General features: G+C 50.4%; 1 protein-coding gene across 4 annotated transcripts; it reads right to left on the reverse strand.

Annotated features, from left to right (window-relative positions):
- Positions 1-987: 987 nt before the first annotated feature.
- Positions 988-20,708, reverse strand: LOC123345430 (zinc finger protein 239-like). 4 transcript variants are annotated; one of them, XM_044982306.1, is made up of 5 exons: positions 20,468-20,708; positions 16,665-16,753; positions 15,246-15,362; positions 12,786-14,880; positions 988-1,615 (listed from the first exon to the last, which is right to left on the reverse strand). In XM_044982306.1, the coding sequence occupies exon 4, from the start codon at positions 14,867-14,869 to the stop codon at positions 13,766-13,768; it is 1,104 nt and encodes a 367-aa protein (XP_044838241.1). In that variant the 5' UTR covers positions 14,870-14,880; positions 15,246-15,362; positions 16,665-16,753; positions 20,468-20,708; the 3' UTR covers positions 988-1,615; positions 12,786-13,765. The 4 variants fall into 4 exon arrangements, with proteins under 4 accessions (XP_044838241.1, XP_044838239.1, XP_044838238.1 ...); XM_044982304.1 differs by lacking the exons at positions 16,665-16,753; positions 20,468-20,708 and adding an exon at positions 15,978-16,031; XM_044982303.1 differs by lacking the exons at positions 16,665-16,753; positions 20,468-20,708 and adding an exon at positions 15,978-16,031 and having other exon boundaries at positions 12,786-14,883.
- Between the last annotated feature and the right edge of the window lie 643 nt (positions 20,709-21,351).

The raw sequence follows: 21,351 nt of genomic DNA on the forward strand, positions 1-21,351 counted from the left end.
TGGGACAGGGACCACAATGGCTCTCCCTTTAAACTTGGTCACGCGAATTGCCTATGCTCTTGCAGAAACTTTTGAAGAGATTACAGAGGCAGATTACTGCGACGTGATAGACCACATCAATGGGATATTCCATGTCTAGGCATGCAGGCATGCAGCCATACCATCCCCCCGAATCTCCCCAAACCTTTGCATTGCAATAAAAGCTGCTTACCTGGGACCTGCTCCTGTGATTCTTCTGCACCAAGTTCCAGGGGCTGCGACTGGCTAGCTTCCTCCTGGCTTGAGAAGAGCTCCTGACTGCATGCCTCCTCCGGGCTGGCTTCCCCCACCACAGTAGCCTCACTGTCTGCCTCCCCCTCCCCCTCCTCTACCGGCTCTGAACTGTCCATCGTGGTCCTTGGATTTACAGAGGGGTCACCCCCATAAATCGCATCCAGCTCCTTGTAAAAGCGGCAGGTCGTGGGGGCACTGCCGGATCTGCGGTTTCCCTCGCGTGCTTTGCAATAGGCACTCCGCAGCTCCTTTACTTTTACCCTGCACTGCACCGCGTCACGCTCATGGCCCCTTTCCATCATGGCTCTCGATATCTGGGCAAAGGTATCATAATTCTTACGGCTAGAGCGCAGCTGTGCCTGCACAGATTCCTCCCCCCAAACACTGATGAGGTCCATCAGCTCGCCATTGCTCCATGCTGGGGCTCGTTTGCCACGTGCAGGCATGGTCACCTGTAAAGATTCACTGATTGCATTCCATACCTGGCTGAGCAAACAGGAAGGGGATTTTTAAAATTCCCGGGGCATTTAAAGGGCGGGTCACCTGAGGCCAGGGAAGTAGAGTCTGACCTGATGAGCAGAGTGGCTGAACAGGCATTCTGGGATACATCCTTATACCCTGGAGGCCAATCACAGCGCTGGTGTGTGGCCACACTTGATGACCAGCGCTGCAGCACCAGCGCTGGAATCCTTATTCCCCATGCCGAGAGGGGTGTTCGGCCAGCGCTGCAGCCAGGGAGTTGCAGCGCTGGAAGTGCCTTGCAGGTGTGGCCACTTACTAATTGCAGCGCTGGTGGAGGCTTTCCAGCGCTGCAAATCGCCAGTGTAGCCATACCCTTACTCTTCTTACATAGCTCAGTGATGGGTGTGGCTATGGAGCTAAACTGGGGCACGAACCTCTGGTAGTACCCCACCATCCCAATGAAAGCCTGGACCTGCTTCTTAGTCTGGGGAGTGGGCCAATCTCTGATCACTTCCACCTTGGCTGGCTCTAGCTTTAGGCAGCCGCCCCCCACTTTGTGGCCCAGGTATGTCACCTCTGACATCCTTGTTACTGGAAATTGGGCCAGATAGTAAGCTTAGGGAGGACTAATGACCCACCAGAGTTTGGCAGAAAGCAGCACGTTTATTATATTGATAGTGAAGCTCAAAAGAAGGAGTGCAGGTCACACTCACACTCGCATACTCACGCTCCCAGGACAGGCATGGCACTGGAGATGTTAGGATCCTTGAAGGTAAGTGTCCCACAGCGCAGCAATGGACGGTGCGATGGAGGTAAGTCTTCCCGAGGCACGATGAAATGCAACACAGCGAACCACGGCCAGGTGGTCCAGGCAAAGGGCCTTCAGGGGAGGTACAAGCTTGTGAGTGCACTGCTGAGCACATGGCCCCTTCCCCTTTTAAGGACCTGTTCCTCATGGCCTGTGACTAGAGATGACTTGGATGCATCTGGCTGGTCACACTCCATCTCGGCCAGTGTCCATGTAGTGTCCATGCATTAGGTGTGTGATCACTGCCTAATCAGAGTCCCAGACACCTTGTCTACCTGGGAGCTCTTCTGATCTTCCAGCTGTTCAACCAACCCATTCATCCCACAAGCATTCCAGGAGGGAGGGGGAGGGAGAAAGCCACTTCACAGGTATTCAAAGAGGGAGAGGAGACAAAAGGGGTGGGAGGAGTGCAACAGATCTTTTGAGCATACAGGTTATACATAGCATAGTCATACAGACCACTGCTGCTCCTACAACAATCTCCACCTTGCACTTCCCAGCTTTTATAGGCTTTGGCTACACTTGCATTTCAAAGTGCTGCCGCGGCAGCGCTGCCGCAGCAGCGCTTTGAAGCGCTAAGTGTAGTCAAAGCGCCAGCGCTGGGAGAAAACTCTCCCAGCGCTGTCCGTACTTCACCTCCTTGTGGGGAATAACGGACAGCGCTGGGAGCGCGGCTCCCAGCGCTGGGGCTTTGACTACACTGGCGCTTTGTAGCGCCGCAATTTGCAGCGCTGCAGAGGGTGTGTTTTCACACCCTGCTGCAGCGCTGCAAATTTGTAAGTGTAGCCAAGCCCATAGTCAGACCTGCGTCCATGAGCCAGCCCAGCACTTTTTTAACCTGGGACACATGGTCCTCCCAGGTCTGGCTAAAAACATAGATATCATCAATATACTCCAGGGCAAAATTCTCCATCCCCTTGAGTAACTGGTCCACCAGGAGCTGGAAGATGGCAGGTGCCCCCTTTAGGCCGAACGGTAGGACCAGGAACTCATATAACTCCATAGGGGTGATGAAAGCAGATTTCAGTCGGGCATCCAGATCCAAAGGTACTTGCCAGTAGTCCTTGGTGAGATCCATAGTAGTAAGATAAGGAGCCGCCCCTAGCTTGTCTAGAAGCTCGTCAGGCAACATAAGATGAATAAAACCCCACTTCGTCACACCCAGAAAGGAACTTGGGGTAGAGGAGTGGGACTTGCATGCAGCATCTGGCCCGCTCCCCCGTCCACCCACCCAGCAAGTAGCTCGGGGAGGCGGGGGAAATAGATTCATAGATTCTAGGACTGGAAGGGACCTTGAGAGGTCATCGAGTCCAATCCCTTGCCCTCATGGCAGGACCAAATATTGTCTAGAGTAGACCATCCCAGATAGACATTTATCTAACCTACTCTAAAATATCTCCAGAGATGGAGATTTCACAACCTCCCTAGGCAATCTCTTCCAGTGTTTAACCACCTTGACACAGTGGCGTAGCCAGGTTTTCAGTGTAGGAGGAGCAAAAAACATAAAAAGGAGCCCCCCTTGGCTCCTCCTCTGGCCACACCCCCTTGACCCCTCTGGCCACGACCCCAGACCGGACCCCCACCCCCCGTTCACCTTCCCTCCTGCGCTGCCGCCTGTGACTGTCCCCGGCTCCTGCCCCAGTGTTTGGCTGCACCGGCCGGCAGGCGCAGCTTCCACTCCGGCCTGCAGCCCTGCGGCTCCTCCAGCTGTGTGGGTGGCAGCGCCAACCGGCAGGCACCGCTGCTGCACCGGGCTGCTGCTGCCGCTCCACGGCTCCTCCAGCCGTGCAGGTGGCAGCGCTGGCCAGCAGGTGCTGCTGCCGCGCCAGGCTGCCGCTGCCGCCCCGCGGCTCCTCCGGCTGTGCGGGTGGCAGCGCTGGCCGGCAGGCGCCGCTGCCGCACCAGGCTGCTGCTGCCGCCCCACGGCTCCTCCGGCCATGTGGCCGGCAGGCACTGCTTCCGCGCCTGCCGGCCTGAGGGGAAGCAGCTGCTTCCACAGAACCCCTCCAGCTACGCTACTGCCCTGACAGTTAGGAACTTTTTCCTAATGTCCAACCTAAACCTCCCTTGCTGCAGTTTAAGCCCATTGCTTCTTGTTCTAACCTTAGAGGCTAAGGTGAAAAAGTTTTCTCCCTCCTCCTTATGACACCCTTTTAGATACCTGAAAACTGCTATCATATCCTCCCAGTCTTCTCTTTTCCAAACTAAACAAACCCAATTCTTTCAGCCTTCCTTCACAGGTCATAGAGGAATGGGAATGCATCTGGCCCCTTCCTCCCACCCAACCAGCAAGGAGCTGGGGAGGAGGGGGGACGGGACGGGAATGGGACTTGCATGCAACATCTGGCCCCTCCCCACACACACCCAGCAAGGAGCTCAGGGCGGTGATCATAGGGGAGTGGGACTTGCATGCAGCATCTGGCTCACTTCACTCCACCCAGCAAAGAACTCGTGGGTGGTAGGGGAGTGGGACTTGCATGCAGCATCTGACCCCCTCTCCCCACCCACCCAGCATGGAGCTCAGGCTAGGGAAGTGGGACTTGCAGTACCTCATACTGGCCATTGTAGTGTGAGATTCAGTTCTCCCGGCTGCCGCCGGGGTTCGGGGATCTTGCAAGGAGCGCGGGCTCCCCACAGCGCCCCAGAGTCACTGCAGCGAGTGAGATTCACATCCTGCTGCCAGGACTGAGTGACCCCAGCGATCGCTCCCAGTGCCGCATCCCAGCTGCTCCTGGGTCCTAGCGACCAACTGATTCCACTGCAGTCACCTGCCCCCAGACCCTGCCTCCTGGGGCCCCATGGCCCCTGGGCGGGGGCGGCTTCTCACAGCATTAAGGGGCATCATGCATAGACGCCACTGTGTCAATGGGCAGAAAGGAGACGTGCAGATCCCCAGGAAGTAGAAGAAAGGAGGTTTCTATGGAGACTGGGGATTGTTCCAGAGAGTCCCCAGTATCAACAGGGGCACATAGGTGATGGGTCCTGCTCCTAGAGTGGCAGCTCAGGACCAGGAGCTGCAGGTGGCATGTTTCTCGGTGACACTGACTCAGTGTGTGATTCATTCTGATAACAGACTGGCACAGGGAGCAGTTTGTCAGAGATGGTCTCCTGTCTCCACACTAGGGTCACTGGCTACTAGCCCTGGGCCAGAATTAATCATAGAATCATAGAACTTAAGATCAGAAGGAACCATTATGATCATCTAGTCTGACCTCCCGCAAGATGCAGGCCACAAAAGCTGACCCACCCACTCCTGAAATAATTCTCTCCCTTGACTCAGCTGTTGAAGTCCCCAAATCCTGATTTAAAGACTTCAAGTAGCAGATAATCCTCCAGCAAGCGACCCCTGCCCCATGCTGCGGAGGAAGGTGAAAAACCTCCAGGGCCACTGCCAATCTACCCTGGAGGAAAATTCCTTCCCGACCCCAAATATGGCGATCAGCTGAACTCCGAGCATGCGGGCAAGACTCTCCAGCCAGACACTCAGGAAAAAGACTTTCAATATCCCAACATTGACCCTCGGTACTAATTACCAGTGGTCGCACGTTATTGACCTATTGACTAAATCACGTTATCCTATCAAACCATTCCCTCCATAAACTTATCAAGCTTAATCTTAAAACCAGATAGGTCCTTCGCCCCCACTGTTTCCCTCAGTAGGCTGTTCCAGAATTTCACTCCCCTGATGGTTAGAAACCTTCGTCTAATTTCAAGTCTAAACTTTCCGACTGCCAATTTATATCCATTTGTTCTCGTGTCCACATTAGTACTGAGCTGAAATAATTCCTCTCCCTCCCTGGTATTTATCCCTCTGATATATTTAAAGAGAGCAATCATATCTCCTCTCAACCTTCTTTTGGTTAAAGAAAACAAACCGAGCTCCTCAAGTCTCCTTTCATACGACAGGCTTTCCATTCCTCGGATCATTCTAGTGGCCCTTCTTTGTACCCATTCCAGTTTGAATTCATCCTTCTTAAACATGGGAGACCAAAACTGCACACAGTACTCCAAATGAGGTCTCACCAACGTCTTGTATAATGGGACTAGCACCTCCTTATCTCTACTAGAAATACCTCGCCTAATGCATCCCAAGACCACATTAGCTTTTTTAACGGCCACATCACATTGATCCTGCGATCAACCAGGACTCCGAGGTCCTTCTCCTCTTCCGTTACTTCCAACTAGTGCGTCCCCAGCTTATAACTAAAATTCCTGTTAGTCATCCCTAAATGCATAACCTTACACTTCTCACTATTGAATTTCATCCTATTACTAATACTCCAGTTTACAAGGTCATCCAAATCTCCCTGGAGGATATCCCGATCGTTCTCCGAATTGGCAATACCTCCCAACTTCGTGTCATCCGCAAACTTTATCAGCCCACTCCTACTTTTGGTTCCGAGGTCAGTGATAAATAGATTGAATAAGATCGGACCCAAAACCGAACCTTGAGGAACTCCACTGGTAACCTCCCTCCAACCCGACAGATCACCTTTCAATACGACCCGCTGCAGTCTCCCCTTTAACCAGTTCCTTATCCACCTCTGGATTTTCATTTTGATCCCCATCTTTTCCAATTTAACCAGTAATTCTTCATGCGGTACCGTATCAAATGCCTTACTGAAATCAAGATATATTAGATCCACCGCATTTCCCTTGTCTAAAAAATCTGTTACTTTCTCAAAGAAGGAGATCAGGTTGGTTTGGCACGATCTACCTTTCGTAAAACCATGTTGTAATTTGTCCCAATTGCCATTGACCTCAAGGTCCGTAACTACTCTCTCCTTTAATATTTTTTCCATGACTTTACATACTACAGATGTTAAACTAACAGGCCTGTAGTTACCCGGGTCACTTTTTTTCCCCTTCTTGAAAATAGGAACTATATTAGCTAATCTCCAGTCAAAGGGTACAACCCCCGAGTTTAGAGATTAGTTAAAAATTATCGTTAACGGGCTTGCAATTTCACTCGCCAATTCCTTTAATATTCTAGGATGAAGATTATCCGGGCCGCCTAATTTACTACCGTTAAGCTGTTCAAGTTTGGCTTCTACCTCGGATACTGTAATTTCCAACCCCGCACCTTCATTCCCATCAGTCACTCTGCCACTATTCCTAAACCCTTCATTAGCCTCATTAAAGACCGAGGCAAAATATTAGTTTAGATATTGTGCCATGCCTAGCTTATCCTTAATCTCCACTCCGTTTACAGTTTTAAGCGGTCCCACTTCTTCTTTCTTGGTTTTCTTCCTATTTATATGGCTAAAAAACCTTTTACTATTGGTTTTAATTCCCTTCGCAAGGTCCATCTCTACCCGGCTTTTGGCCTTTCTCACTGCATCCCTACACCCTCTGACCTCAATAAGGTAGGTTTCTTTGCTGATCCCTCCCATCTTCCACTCCTTGTACGCTTTCTGTTTTTTCTTAATCATCCCTCTGAGACGCTTGCTCATCCAGCTCGGTCTAAAACTGCTACCTAAGGACCGTTTTCCCTTTCTCGGGATACAGGCCTCTGACAGCTCCTGCAACTTCAACCTGAAATAATCCCAGGCGTCTTCCGCCTTTAGATCCCTAAATATGTTAGTCCAATCCACTTCCCTAACTAGTCGCCTTAATTTAGTAAAGTTAGCCCTTTTGAAATCGTAAACCTTAGTCTCAGATGCAATTTTGTTTATCCTTCCATTTATTTTGAACCGAATTAGCTCATGATCACTCGAGCCAAGGTTGTCCCCTACAACCATTTCCTCAACAAGATCCTCACTACTCACCAAAACCAAATCTAAAATGGCATCCCCCCCTCGTCGGTTCAGCTACTACTTGATGAAGGAATTCATCAGCTATCACGTCTAGGAAAAGCTGAGCCCTATTATTATTACTAGCATTTGTTCCCCAATCTATATCAGGGAAGTTAAAGTCTCCCATGATCATACAGTTCCTATTAGTATTTACCTCCTTAAAAACATCAAAGAGTTCTCTATCCATATCCAGGCTAGATCCCGGCGGTCTATAGCACACCCCAATCACTATCCCAGGGGAGGCTCTAGTAGTTTTCTTCCCTAATGTGACCATTGCCCAGACTCCGTATTATCCATTCCATTACTAGTTATTTCATTACAGTTTACCTCATTATTGACATACAATGCTACTCCCCCACCTTTACCTTTGTTTCGGTCTTCTCCCCCTAACTCGGGCCCTGCATCTGTCAGCACTTTGCCATCAGGTTCCTCTGATTATTCGTAGGGCTGGATTAACCCATCCCTGAGCAGAAGGCAAAACCCCCTCCTGTGTGCCCCTCTGCCCCTCGGCTCCCATGTGGGCACTGACAGCAGCTCCCCATGCTGTGCCTGGATGTCAGCGGTGAAGCACCAGCGGGTCTGGTTCCAGGGCTGATGCTCTTCACACACCAGATAGGCCCGAATGTCCCACCGCAGTTATGATGGAGGAAGGGAGAGGAGGCTCTGGGGCCAAAATTGAGTGAGAGGCATTGTGCTATGTGCGTTTCAACATCAAATTTTGCCTCGGTGTCCCTCCCCCCCCAACATAGGGCAGGGGCCTGGGATAAACTTGAGTGGGCAGTGGGGCAGCCCCATGCAAGATAGGCCAGGGAACACTTAGCGTGAGGAGTGGGCTGGGGTTTAGATATGAAATAGGGATCTGTGCGCCTAGCCTGAGGCAGCTGGGAGCATGCCCAGTACCAGATCTGTAGGCACTTGGGGGATTTAAATGACAGAAATGTAGGTGCATAGGCTCTTTCAACACCTTCAGAGTTAGGCAACAGCTAAGTGGGGAGAAGGGGTTGAGGATCAGTGACATCTAAATATCAGAATCGGGTACCTAAAGCAAAAGTAGCAGCTAGGCACCTAAATTAGCCCCTGGTGTCTAACCTCCTTTGATAACCCCACTAGGCCCCTATCTGCATCCTCAAGTGCCTAATACCTTTAAAAATCCAACCCTAACTCATTTTGGAAAAGATGGTTTTGAAAAACGTACCCAAAATCTAATGTACTTTAAAAATCAGTTTAATATAATCTGGGCCCACAAGCACTAAAATACTTTAATCAGAACAGTATGGGGCTTTGAATGGTATCACTCCATGGCAGGGTCTGACAGTCAGTGCTAAATGTCTGAACAGACCCATTGTTAATGTTTATTGCTAAAGCCAGTAGCAGATTTACTTTTCTCAGAAAATGTATCCTGCGCTCTAGGAGTAAGTGCTGTAATTGTGGGGGAAGAACAATCTGTATTTGCCAATAACAGAAGTTGAATACCTGCTTCAAGGGCAGAGCCTCGTTCTCTCAGCAATCTGGAGGTGCTGCCCCCTCCCCATATCATTCCTCTTGGGGCATCACTGGTAGCCCTTTAGATTACATAGTCACTCCTGACATTTACAAAATCATTAAGTTGGTTGTTCTGCATATTGAGACCGTAAGCTCTTTCCCTTAGGAGCTCTCTCTCATGATGTGTATATACAGCACCTAGCACAACATGGCCATAGTCTTCTGTGGAGCCTCTGGCTTCTGCTGTATTACAAATATTCATGGTATTAACTCAGACATGATTATTTTGTAGCCAGACAAGACTGAATTTGGGGAAAGTTGTGGTATGTGGAACAGGCCGAGTATCAACAGAGAGAGACTCCCAAACCTACCACTCTAAACTTCCTGTTCTGCTAAACCTCACTCACATGTTCAATTTTACTACTGCCAATGGCCCCATTTGATTGAAATGGGTCTGAGCTAGAATTAGGTAGGTGGTAAGGTTGAGAAAGCAGGAGTCTTGGGTTGAAACATACACACATTGTATGGGTGACCTCGCTATGCAGTTCTGCACCAGACCATGTTTGCATTGCTTTTATGATTAACCTCCACTATGAATCTGCTGGGTATTTAATGTAAAACAAACTACAGTTGGTGTGTGAGAAACTAAATTCTACTTCCAAAGGAGGAACAAAGACAGACTCCTCTTCCCACGCCCATCCCAGCTCCATACTTTACATGCCCAGCACATTGCTGTGCCCAAATCCCCCATGCACCAGCAACAGAGCAACATTTACAAATTGGTAGAAAAGTGCAGAGAACCCATGAGAGATGCTGGGACCCAGTCACAAAGCAAACACTCCGAGGGCAGGGAATTCAAGGAGTTTAGATTAGAGTGATGCGGTGTGGGGTGAGTCGGGCAGAGTGAGTCGCTGTTGTCCCCACACAGGACAGAGTGGTAGATGGGTGGGCAGGGGGAGGGACCAGCTGGGCTGTCAGGCTGGTCGTCTTCTTCTGGCCTCAATGCGGGGGGTCAGCCTGGCTTGAAGGCTGGACCAGATGTGTTGGCTTCTCCAGCTTCCTACTTGTCTCTGCCCAGGCTCATCCTCTTAGTAATTGGGAGACACTGCCCCCTTGCCTCATCATCCCTCTTGGGGTATCATTTGTAGCCCTTTAGATTTCATGGATGGCTTCACCCGGCACTCATAGGGCAATACTTGTCTCTCTCTGGCATTGGTGCAGCAAGTTCACAGTTCTCAGCCTCAGCTGTCTGTCTCCCAATAGACAAGACTGCAGTTTCCCACCTCTCTCTCCCCACCCTCTCCCCATCTTGACTGTATCTCATATCTCTGAAGGGGTCAGGGAATAACTCCATGCCCTGATCAGACTCGGCCTCTCGGAATACGAATCTAGCACTCAAGCTAGGTATTCGTGCTCAGAGATATTGATAATTTTCATTATTCAAACACCACAAATATCTCATGACAAAGCATAAAGGTTAAAATAAAATAAAAAAGACTCTTCTGGAAAATGATAATTTGTCTCATAAAGTCCCCAATAAACTTGTGCTACATCCTGTCAATCTAAACTAATATCAAAGTATGTGACCAAACAGCCTTGAGGAAGAGAGGAAAACCAACAGTACAAGGTGGGCTACAAAACACCCAGGTTCATAAAATTAAATCCCACACAATCATAACTCCCAAAAGAAGAAAAAGCAAATTTATCCATTTGCTTCTGAACTGGCTAAACCTGCTTTACTCAGCACCTCCTCATTACTTGATTGTGTCATTTACAAAAGTTTTACCACTGTCCTAATGCCACAAATCATAGGATATCAGGGTTGGAAGGGACCTCAGGAGGTCATCTAGTCCAACCCCCAAAGCAGGAACAATTCCCAAATAAATCATCCCAGCCAGGGATTTGTCAAGCCTGACCTTAAAAACCTTTAAGGAAGGAGATTCCACCACCTCCCTAGGTAACCCATTCTAGTGCTTCACCACCCTCTTAGTGAAAAAGTTTTTCCTAATATCTAACCTAAACCTCCTCCACTGCAACTTGAAACTATTACTCCTTGTTCTGTCATCTGGTACCACTGAGAACAGTCTAGATCCATCCTCTTTGGAACCCCCTTTCAGATAGTTGAAAGCAGTTATCAAATCCCACCTCATTCTTCTCTTCTGCAGACTAAACAATCCCAGTTCCCTCAGCCTCTCCTCATAAGTCATGTGCTCCAGCCCCCTAATCATTTTTGTTGCCCTCCGCTGGACTCTTTCCAATTTTTGTACATCCTTCTTGTAGTGTGGGGCTCAAAACTGGACACAGTACTCCAGATGAGGCCTCACCAATGTCCAATAGAAGGGAATGATCACGTCCCTCGATCTGCTGGCAATGCCCCTACTTATATAGCCCAAAATGCCATTAGCCTTCTTGGCAACAAGGGCACACTGTTGACTCTTATCCAGCTCCTTGTCTACTGTAACCCCTAGGTCCTTTTCTGCACAACTGCTTCCTAGCCATTCGGTCCCTAGTCTGTAACAGTGAATGGGATTATTCCGTCCTAAGTGCAGGACTCTGCACTTGAACTTGAAACTCATCAGGTTTCTTTTGGCCCAGTCCTCTAATTTGTCTAGGTCCCTCTGTATCCTAACCCTATCCTCCAGCGTATCTACCACTCCTCCCAGTTTAGTGTCATCTGCAAACTTGCTAAGGGTGCAGTCCACGCCATTCTCCAGATCATTAATGAAGATATTGAACAAAACCGGCCCCAGGACCAACCCTTGGGGCACTCTGCTTGATACCGGCTGCCAACTAGACATTGGACAAAAGGAAACCGGCTTCCAACTAGACATTGGACAAAAGGAAAAAAGAAACAAAAACAAACCAAATCCAAAATCTGCCCATCTATGAATGTTCTGGACTTGGCTGGAAAAAGCCCAGAAGCCACTTTACCAAGAGATGGAAATAGTGATTTTAGCTCAGAAAGCTCAAACCGAGTTTGGAGTTCATTTGAATTCCCCCCTCCAGGTCTGGGACACTTTCATCTCTAGCCCTCAGGAGTCTGAGTCAGGAGCAAATAAATCAAAGTGTGATGCTTAAGCATGGAGAGCAAAGAACACTGTTGGAAGTGCCATGCTGGGAGGTGGTGGGTAGAATGGGGAGAGGATAAACTCTCCATGGCTCAGACAGGGGCTGCTGTGTCAGGGTGGAGTGTGACAGTGAAGGGGGAGAGAAGGGAATCCCCTCTACTCACCCTATCACCCTTAAATAACACAGAGCCCAAAATACCACATTTTCCTAACCCTGCTCCAGAACTTTTAGAATCTATTTAATTCTGGTCTCTAAGGGAGTCAATATATATATATAAAATGTTTTTTGGCATAACCTGGAGCAATGTGAGACTATGTGAGAATGGGACACTCTCTCCCCAAAGGGGGAACTCAGTAACTCTAGCAATCACTCTGCTAATGGGGGCGGGGGGGGGAGGGAGAAGGGTGAAATCAGTATATACAATAAAGTTGGGGTCAGTCTAGATTAGGAAAAGTGGAGGAGGGTCAGGGGAGATTTGCTAGCTAATCCCAACCACTTTTCCCACCACAGACAGACTCTTGGAGGCTGATGCTGTGGAGGCAGAGGTGGGATCCCGAGGCCTTTACACCTCTCACAAAAGAGATTATGGATATCAGTCCCTCTCATTGGTGCTTTCTGAACGCAGAGAAGGCAGGGAAAAGGGGCCGAGAATGTGACTGATAAGAGGAAGCACCTCTCTTTCCCATACCCTCCTCTCTTACCCCATGATCCCTAACATTTTATTTCCCCTGCACTCAGCACCCTTTGCTTTCCACATTCACCAGACCCAATCATTCAATCCCCCAGTTTCCTCCCCAAAACCCATCCCTCCTGGTCCCTTCATATTTGATCCTCCGGAACCCAGCACCTTAGGGGATTTAGAGAGGGCAAGTATTGCCAGCCCCAGGGACACTCACCGTGCAGGGACCAGCTCCAGGTAAGTGGGGGAGCCCAGCCCAGGAATATTACTGGAAGATGAGGGGTGGGGAAAGTTGTCCAGAGTGAATGTGGGGCCTGGCCCAAGTATCCCTCTCCATGGGAGAGGAATCATGCCTGGGAAGGGAAGGGAAGGAAGGGTGGAACTTCATCCAGGCAGAGGGAGCTTCTGGAGGAATTTCTCTCTCCTCTCCCCCAGCAGGTTTGCAGGAGGCAGGAAGGCCCATCAGTTCAGCAGCCAGGGCTGCAGCAGGGAGGAGGGACTGATCGGGACTTCTCCTCCTCTTCCTGGGCTTTGCTTAAACCAGGCAAAGCCAGAGTTTCCCTGATCAGCTCAGGATCAGTTGCTGCTGGAACCTGCCCCCAGACATGGGCAGCTGGATAACTGGGAGCCAAATGCCACTGCTGTGCAGGAAAATTAGGAAATGGAGTTTTTATTATGGCCAGCCCTAGTCATGGCACTGAGGAATTTCTCTCCAGTTGGAGCTAACACCACAATGGACACACAGAAGCATTTTCCATGCTAAGGACATCTGAAAGGCCTCTTCCTTTTGTAGATTTGCTGATGATGCATGCCATGTGAGCACCAAATGAAGGTACCCACACATTCAAGCTCTTTCTTCTGTGCATTATCCAATGGGGACTAATGTGTGAGCTCAGACTGAATCTTTTCCTGAAGTTACCAAAGCATTTCCCATAATCCAAGTTTTTATGGGTTCTCTGTCCTGTGTAGATTGTCAGGTGTGAAGTGTGGTTTGATCTTTGAATTGAACTTTTTCCACAGCTGAGGCATTTATAGATTCTGTTTCATGTGAATTCTCCAATGTTTAGAAAGGTATGACATTGGATTGAAGCTTTTCCAATCATCCAAGCATTTATGGGGTTTCTCTGTTGTCTGAATTGTCAGATGTCTACTATGGTGTGAATTCTGACTGAAACTTTTCTCACAGTGGAGGCATTTTCACAGTTTCTTCCCCTTGTGGATTCTCCCATGCTTAATATGGCTTGCGTGCTGACTGAGGCTTTTCCCACAATCCAAACATATATAGGGTCTCTCTCCCGTGTGCAGTCTCTCATTGGCAATAAGATTTGAGCTCCAACTGAAGCTTTTACCACAGTCCAAGCATTTATAGGGTTTCTCTCCTGTGTGGGTTCTCTGATGTACAATAAGGGCTGATGGTGCACTGAAACTTTTCCCACACTCAAGGCATTTATAGGGTCTCTCTCCCGTGTGTAGTCTCCAATGGGTAATAAGATTTGAGCTCCGACTGAAGCTTGCACCACACTCCAAGCATTTATAGGGTTTCTCTCCCGTGTGGGTTCTCTGATGTGTAATAAGGGCTGATGCTGCAATAAAACTTTTCCCACACTCAAGACATTTATATGGTCTCTCTCTCATGTGGATTCTTGCGTGGCTAATAAGATGTGAGCTCTGACAGAAACTTTTCCCACAGTCCAAGCATTTATAGGGTTTCTCTCCTGTGTGGGTTCTCTGATGTACAATAAGGGCTGATCGTGCACGGAAACTTTTCCCACACTCAAGACATTTATAGGGTTTCTCTCCTGTGTGGGTTCTCTGATGAATAATAAGGACTGATGATACAGTGAAACTCTTCCTACACTGAAGGCATTTATATGGTCTCTCTCCTGTGTGGATTCTGCTATGGCAAAAACGTCCTGAGACATTACTGAAGCTGTTCCCACACTCAAGGCATTTATAGGGTCTCTCTCCCGTATGCAGTCTCCCATGGTTAATAAGATTTGAGCTCCCACTGAAGCTTTTACCACAGTCCAAGCATTTACAGGGTTTCTTTCCTTTGTGATTTGTCAGCTGGGCTGTGGTTTCCTTGGAATCCTTGCCTTCTCTCCCACTTTCAATGGATTCATCTACTTGCTTTCTTTGGCAATTTCCCAGCTTCCTTTCTGACCTGTGCCAATTACTCCAGGCTTTTCTCTCTTCGAAGCATTGGAAAAAATTCCCATCCGCTCTTCTCAATATGCTCCCTTGCAGTTCCACTTGCTCAGAACATTCCTGTTGTGGATTCCCCTCCTTGTTCTCACTCATTGTCTCATCACCTGCTGGAGGAGAGAGAGAATTCAGGCAGGAGTAATTTCCTGGGCTGGTAGAAAATACAGAAAGGGAAATAGCAGAGAGGGAAAACAATGCATAAGCTGTTGGAAGACTGAGAATTTGGATTCTGCCTCTACATCCCATTCAAACACTCACAGGGAAGTGAAGTCAGGGATAAAAATCCTGACAGCTAACAGGGTGGGTGGGAAGCTATGAGCGATATCTGCCATGATGATGCCATATGACACCTGCTGACCACAGCCTAACCTGGGTGGGATGAGACAGAACTGAGGGGGCTCACACCAGATTTTGGGGATTTTCAGCTTTTTCCTTCTTTTGCAAGATAGTTTCTGTGTCACTGACTCCTCACCTGCATGGTTACCTCTTGAGATCTTTATTTCCTTGGAGGCCTGGAGATCCGGGACCCACGGCTCTTCTCCTGCTTCCAGCCGGGCGATCAGGTCAGGTTTGGGAATAGGAAATCCTGCTATGGGGACGAAATCAGGCATGATCAGAGTGCACTGAGGATTGGTGAAGTATTTGTCACAATGGGCACATCTTGAGTTTAAACTGACCTCATGAATTACTGGGGGGTTATAGGATCTGAATGGATGGGAATATGGTCTCTGAGCCCCGTTGGGAGAAGCAAATGTCTGGAGGAGGGGGGAGTTGTCACACCCTCATTAGGCGTTTTCATGATCTGTGGGCTCTGGGGGACTTGCTGTGGCACAAACAGTTTTGGTGTTAAACCCCTGGATACATCTAAACCTTCAGAGGCCAGAGCCCTCCTCACACATGGAGCTATTTCCATGAAGGGAGGTGCACAGAGATCCTGCGTGTGAGTGAGAATTAATGCAGATAGGATAATACACTGCTCCTGCCTCATGAGAGCTGGAGGGATGGGGATAAATTAGCATGTCCATTAGGTCCATGACTCCCCTATTCCATTGGAGGGGGTATGGAGATGAATGGCTCTCTTACACTGGAGCTGTGGACTATGAGACTCAGTCCCCTCTAATGTAACTGGCTAGGGAAGAACCTGGCCAGGTGCTGAAATGCAGGCTCCAGGGCTTCAAATAGCTGAGGGGCCAGGAATCCTTACCCAGAGAGGTCACAGTCTCATAATTCTCCTGCATGACATCCCTGTAGAGGGCTCTCTGACCAGGGTCCAGCAGAGCCCCCTGCCCCTCGGTGAAATACACAGCCACCTCCTCGAAGGTCACCGGCATCTGAAAAAACAGGTGCTTCCCACTCAGTACCTGCTGCCCCAGCCACAATCCCACTATTCATGTGGGAAGAAGCATACAAATAGGACAGCTCTGGGAGGGCCAGAGGAGCAGAATCCCACCCCCACCCTGCTCAGAGTGGCCAGGAGGCTCCAGGGAATAGAGAAAAGGTGAGAGCTCCTTGTCCCTCCCAGCAGAGGGAGGAGGGAAGGGTCTTCTTATTTACCACACACCTACTGCCTATGGGCTGATGTGGGAAGCAGAGCTCCATGCAGGGAACAGAGACAGGAATCCCAGCACCTTCCCTTTGTATTTCACCGCAGCCTCTACCTAGTGCATTCAGGCTCCAGCACTCTGGTCTGTTTTCCCAGCCCTGTCCAGGGGGTTGTTTCCTGTTTCAGAAATGGTGGAATGTTCACTCTGCTCCCCACATTAGGCCTGTTTATAAATCAGGCCCTAGGCTGAGCATGTCCCAGCAGATTAAACACACCCTGTCCTCATCCCTGCCTGCCCCGCCCTCTCCACAACAACCCTCCCCAGCAGCTCCCCCCAAAATCCCATACCTGAGCTGGCTCCACCACAGCCATTTCCCTTCCCCGTACCCTAGGAAAATGGGATGATCTGGAGCAACACGTTGTCCTTATTCTGCAGCCTGTCAGGGTGAGAAGGGAAATTTTCTGAATAGTGTTAGTCCATTTCACACCCCAATTCCCCCCAGAGTCTTTCCCTGCAGACAGACACTCTAGACCAGGGGTCGGCAACCTGCGGCTCCCGGCTCGCCAGGGTAAGCACCCTGGCGGGCCGGCCCGGTTTGTTTATCTGCCGCGTCGGCAACTTCGGCCGATCGCGGCTCCCACTGGCCGCGGTTCGTGGTCCCAGGCCAATGCGGGAGGCAGGAAGCGGCGCGAGCCGAGGGATGTTCTGGCCGTGGCTTCCTGCCTCCCGCATTGGCCTGGGACTGCGAACCGCGGCCAGTGGGAGCCGCGATCGGCCGAAGTTGCCGACGCGGCAGATAAACAAACCGGCCCGGCCCGCCAGGGTGCTTACCCTGGCGAGCCGGGAGCCGCAGGTTGCCGACCCCTGCTCTAGACTCTGCCATGCAGGGCAAACCCTCAGTGACATTATTACAACACAGACCTGACCCCTTTCACAGGGACTAAACCCAGAAGATACTTTTAAACTGTCTCAGTAACAGAGTCTCTGAGCCAAGCACTAGAAAAGAGCAGAATCAAAGGAGCTACTTTGGTGATCCCCCAGACACTGTCCCCAGGAAAGCACATTCCCCCAGCAGCGCGGGGACTAGGTAGAGGCAGGAACTGGCTTTTCCTCTCTCTGCTCCTCACCTTCTTCCCAGGAAAGTCAATCTGCCCCGGGGTGCTGCAGGAAATGGAGCTGGGCAGGGCTGGGTGCTGGGAACCTCCCTCTCCACTGATTGCTCTTGCTGCCCCTGCCAGTCTCTCCCCTTTCCCTTCTGCATGGAAGAACTGGTTACTGTCCTGCCATTCCTGTGAGCTTTCCTCTCTAATAGCTACTGCCAGGGCTAACAGGTGTGTGACAGGATGTATCAAGGGCAGCAGCTCTGGGACTCACAGACAGCTGGGAGCAGAGATGGGGTGAGGAGGGGCCATTTGTGCAGAGTCACTTTCCTGTCCATCCCCAGCACTTTACCCCAGGTCTCGCTCATCACCTGGAGTCTCCGACAGAGCCCGGGGCTGCACTAGGGGCTAGTTTCAGCCACAGGAGAAAGTCCTCCCTTGGCTGGGCACACAGGGTCTTTAATGATGGTCTATCCCAGCACAGACCCTGCAGGGCACCTGCACAGCCTGGGCTACCAGATCACAATGGAGGCAGCAGCATTTGCCCCAGGAAGTCCAGCTAGATCCAAGGCTCTAGTATCCTGAGCACAGAGACTGACACCAGCCTCCTCTGCTTTAGCTACCAGAGCCCTCTGGTGTGGGCCACTAATGACCGAGCCTCCATGTGCTGCTCCTGCAGCCCCCAGGGACAATCAGGCCAATGCTGATTTCATTTGCCATCTGGACTCACACTGGAACCAGAGAATCAGTCCAAACTGGAATTTCATACTGGAACCAAAACTGAACCATAGTTTTTATTTACTGACTGAACTGAACTGAAAAAAAAAGTGGGTGGGACAGAGAGGACCAGTTAAAATAAAGATTCAGCATGATTTTAAGCTCAATATAAAAAAAATGCAGTGATCTCATTTTAATTTTAAGAGAAGAACCTAATTAGCCAACGGTCTGGTGATGGCTCCCACAACAGCCTGCCCCAGGATAGTGAGAAGAGAATGAGAATAGAAGTGGGCCAGCCCACAAGCACAGGGAGGACGAGGGGAAGCTTGGTAGCTTCCTGCACACCATGGGAGGCAGAAGGGGGGCCCAGAGGTAGAGGAATCATCTCTGAGATGCCCCCCCTGGAGAGAGAAGAGGGGGGATGCTCCCTGGGCCCTGAAGCTCTTAATGTCTCTTCAAGCCCAAGGGCAAAAGTAACGGCTCCCCAACCTTCTCCCCTTAGACAGGCCTCCGCCCACCATCTCCACCCCCTGGGGCAGCTCCTCCCTCCCACTTGAGGCAGGGTTCATGCTCCAAACTCCCTTCCCCACTGAAGCCAGCTGCAGGGCCCACTCTCAACTCCTTCCCCCCACCCCAGCACTGTCTGATGCCCACCTCCACCCCCAACTAGCAGAGGAGGACAAAGTCAAGGCAAAATTTCATTACACCAAAACATGGAAGAAGATGGAAAAGCTTCAGTCAGAAGTAATGATGTCATAGAATCTGTCAGACACGTCTGAAATTGAAAGATACATTGGAACTTCTTCTGAAAGCTTCTGAAATCTCTAAAAAGGAAGTGATGTCTGGACGAAGGAAAGCCCAGAAAAGGATTGGGCCAATTCTTGATTCATTCGCAAATGAGCCATTTCTCAATAAGAACAAACTACTGGGAACATCCAAAAAATGTCTTGCCCAAGCTGAATCAACTAGCAAAAAATGTACTGGTAGTTCCAGCAACACAAGTGAGTGTTGAAAGAAAATTTCCAGGCCTCAAATGAATCCTTTCACTGCAGAGGTCCAATATGGCAAAGTAAATGTTGAAAGACATTATTTTAGGTTGTTCAGCCAAATTGTTCATTAAAAAAAATCGTATTTATTTGACAACAAAAAAATCCAGGAAAATTCATGTAAAGTTAAAGTTAAAAAATAAATAAATCATCAAAAATCAAAACAGGTTCCATTTTAAGCTGCAGCTCTCTTTATTTAATTTACCTTCACTAAGATTGAAATAAGATTTAAACTGGTAACTGGACTTTTATTTTTGTTTCTTTGGGTGGCTAGAACCAGAAATGAAACCCAATATATTGAATGGAACTGAATCTGAACCAAACCAAAATAAATACCAGTTGGATTCCCTGCCTGCTGTCGCTAGCAGCGACTCTGGTTTGACCCAAAATCCTGCACAGAAATCTGAGTAGGATGCTGCTGAGTCCTGTGAACTCCAAGCATTTAACATACAGGAATCAGACCCCTAAATAATGAGATTGTCTTAAAAATATCCAAAAATAAATTGGGAGCAGGGTGTATGTTGGGGGAGCAAATTTCCCTTATAAATACTGAGTCCTTATGGGTAAATCCCCTATCCACCCCCTCCTTGTTTAACCATTCATTTCTGGGGGAAAAAATTCCCCACCAGGGGCTGGGCTGGGCAGCCCCCCACCCCATCCCAAAGGCTGGGGGAGCTGCCATTCTATCTCTCACCATCCCTCTCTCTTCTCTGACCCTCTGCTCTCCCTTCCACAGCCAGTCTCCTCTTGCTCTCATATTCTCCCTTCAGTCTCCCCCACAGCCCCTCTCCCCACATCCCCCCTTTTCCTTCTTTTTCTCCCCCCAGAGCTTCCCTCTTTTCCAGCTCTGTTCCCCCGAGCCCCAGAATTTCCCCCCTGCCCCGATTCTTGTGTGTTCCCTCAGCCTCCCTTCATCCCCATCCCGGCCCCTGCATCCCTGTCCCCACCCCCCCATCCCTCTTCAGCCCCCTTCCTGCTCCCATGCCCCGCCCTATCCCTATTCACCTCTAAATCCCTCCGGCCCACACACCCCTGTCCCTCTTCAGCCCCCTTCTGGCTCCCACCCCCTCTGTGCCCCCACGTGTCGCTGTCCCAGCCCCGCCAGGGCGCGCGCTGGCTCCACCCGCCCTGCAAACAATGGGAGCTGGCGGCAGCTTCCCTGGGCACAGGGCAGGAATCGCAGCCAGCTCCGCTGGGAGCAGCCTGGGGCCAAACCCTCCCCCTGCAGCCCGGGTGGCACCGGGGGCACCGCTCCCTGCGGGTGGGGGATGGGCAGGTCTCTCTTACCTTCCCTCCAAGCGGTGCCCGCCCTGGGAGCAGGGGCTGGGGCCGGGAAGGGGGGGTCCTGGCCAGGCTGGGGTCTCTGCCCTGGGAGAGGCTCCTGGGAGCAGCCGAAATGTTACTGCTCGAGATTCACCTCTCCCGGCTGCAGCCAGGGCTCCGGGGTCCGCAGCAGCAGCCGCCGGGGCTCGCGGACCTTGCGTGGGCTCCCCAGAGCGCCCCAGTCACTGCAACGAGAGCAATTCACTTCCTGGTGCCAGGCGTGAGTGACCCCAGCGATGGCTCCCAGAGCCGCATCCCGGCGGCTTCTGGGTCCTAGCGGTCAAGGGATTGCACTGCAGCCCCCTGCCCCCTGGGGCCCCACGTCCCATGGGCACCGGTAGCTTCTTTCAGCATTAAAGGGGCGTCGTACATAGAAGCCACCATGTCCCTGAGCAGACAGGAGACGTGCAGAACCCGGGGGGCGGGGGGGGGGTGAGATTTATATGGAGACTGGGGATTGGTGCAGAGAGTCCCCAGTATCATCAAGGACAAGGGGGTGTTGGATCTTCTTGGTCCTAGAGAGGTTGCCTAGAGCCCGGAGCAGCTGGGGACACATTTCTCAGGGCAGGCCACCCTAGACAAAGGAATGTAATTTCCCTCCCCGCCTTCCCCCGGAGTTACTGCCATAGGACTTTGAAAGACCATGAGAATGTATTTACATCTCGCTTACACAGACCCATCAAGCTAACCAGGGTTGGAGCAACCCCACCAATTGCACCAGAGGGGGCTGGAACTAAACGATTTGCATTTTAGCAGACAAGCCATAGGCACCGACTCTATGGGTGCTCCAGGGCTGGAGCACCCACGGGGAAAAATTAGTGGGTGCTTCACACCCACTGGCAGCCAAG

This window comes from Mauremys mutica, chromosome 12 (genome assembly GCF_020497125.1).
Source record: "Mauremys mutica isolate MM-2020 ecotype Southern chromosome 12, ASM2049712v1, whole genome shotgun sequence".
NCBI lineage: Eukaryota > Metazoa > Chordata > Testudines > Geoemydidae > Mauremys > Mauremys mutica.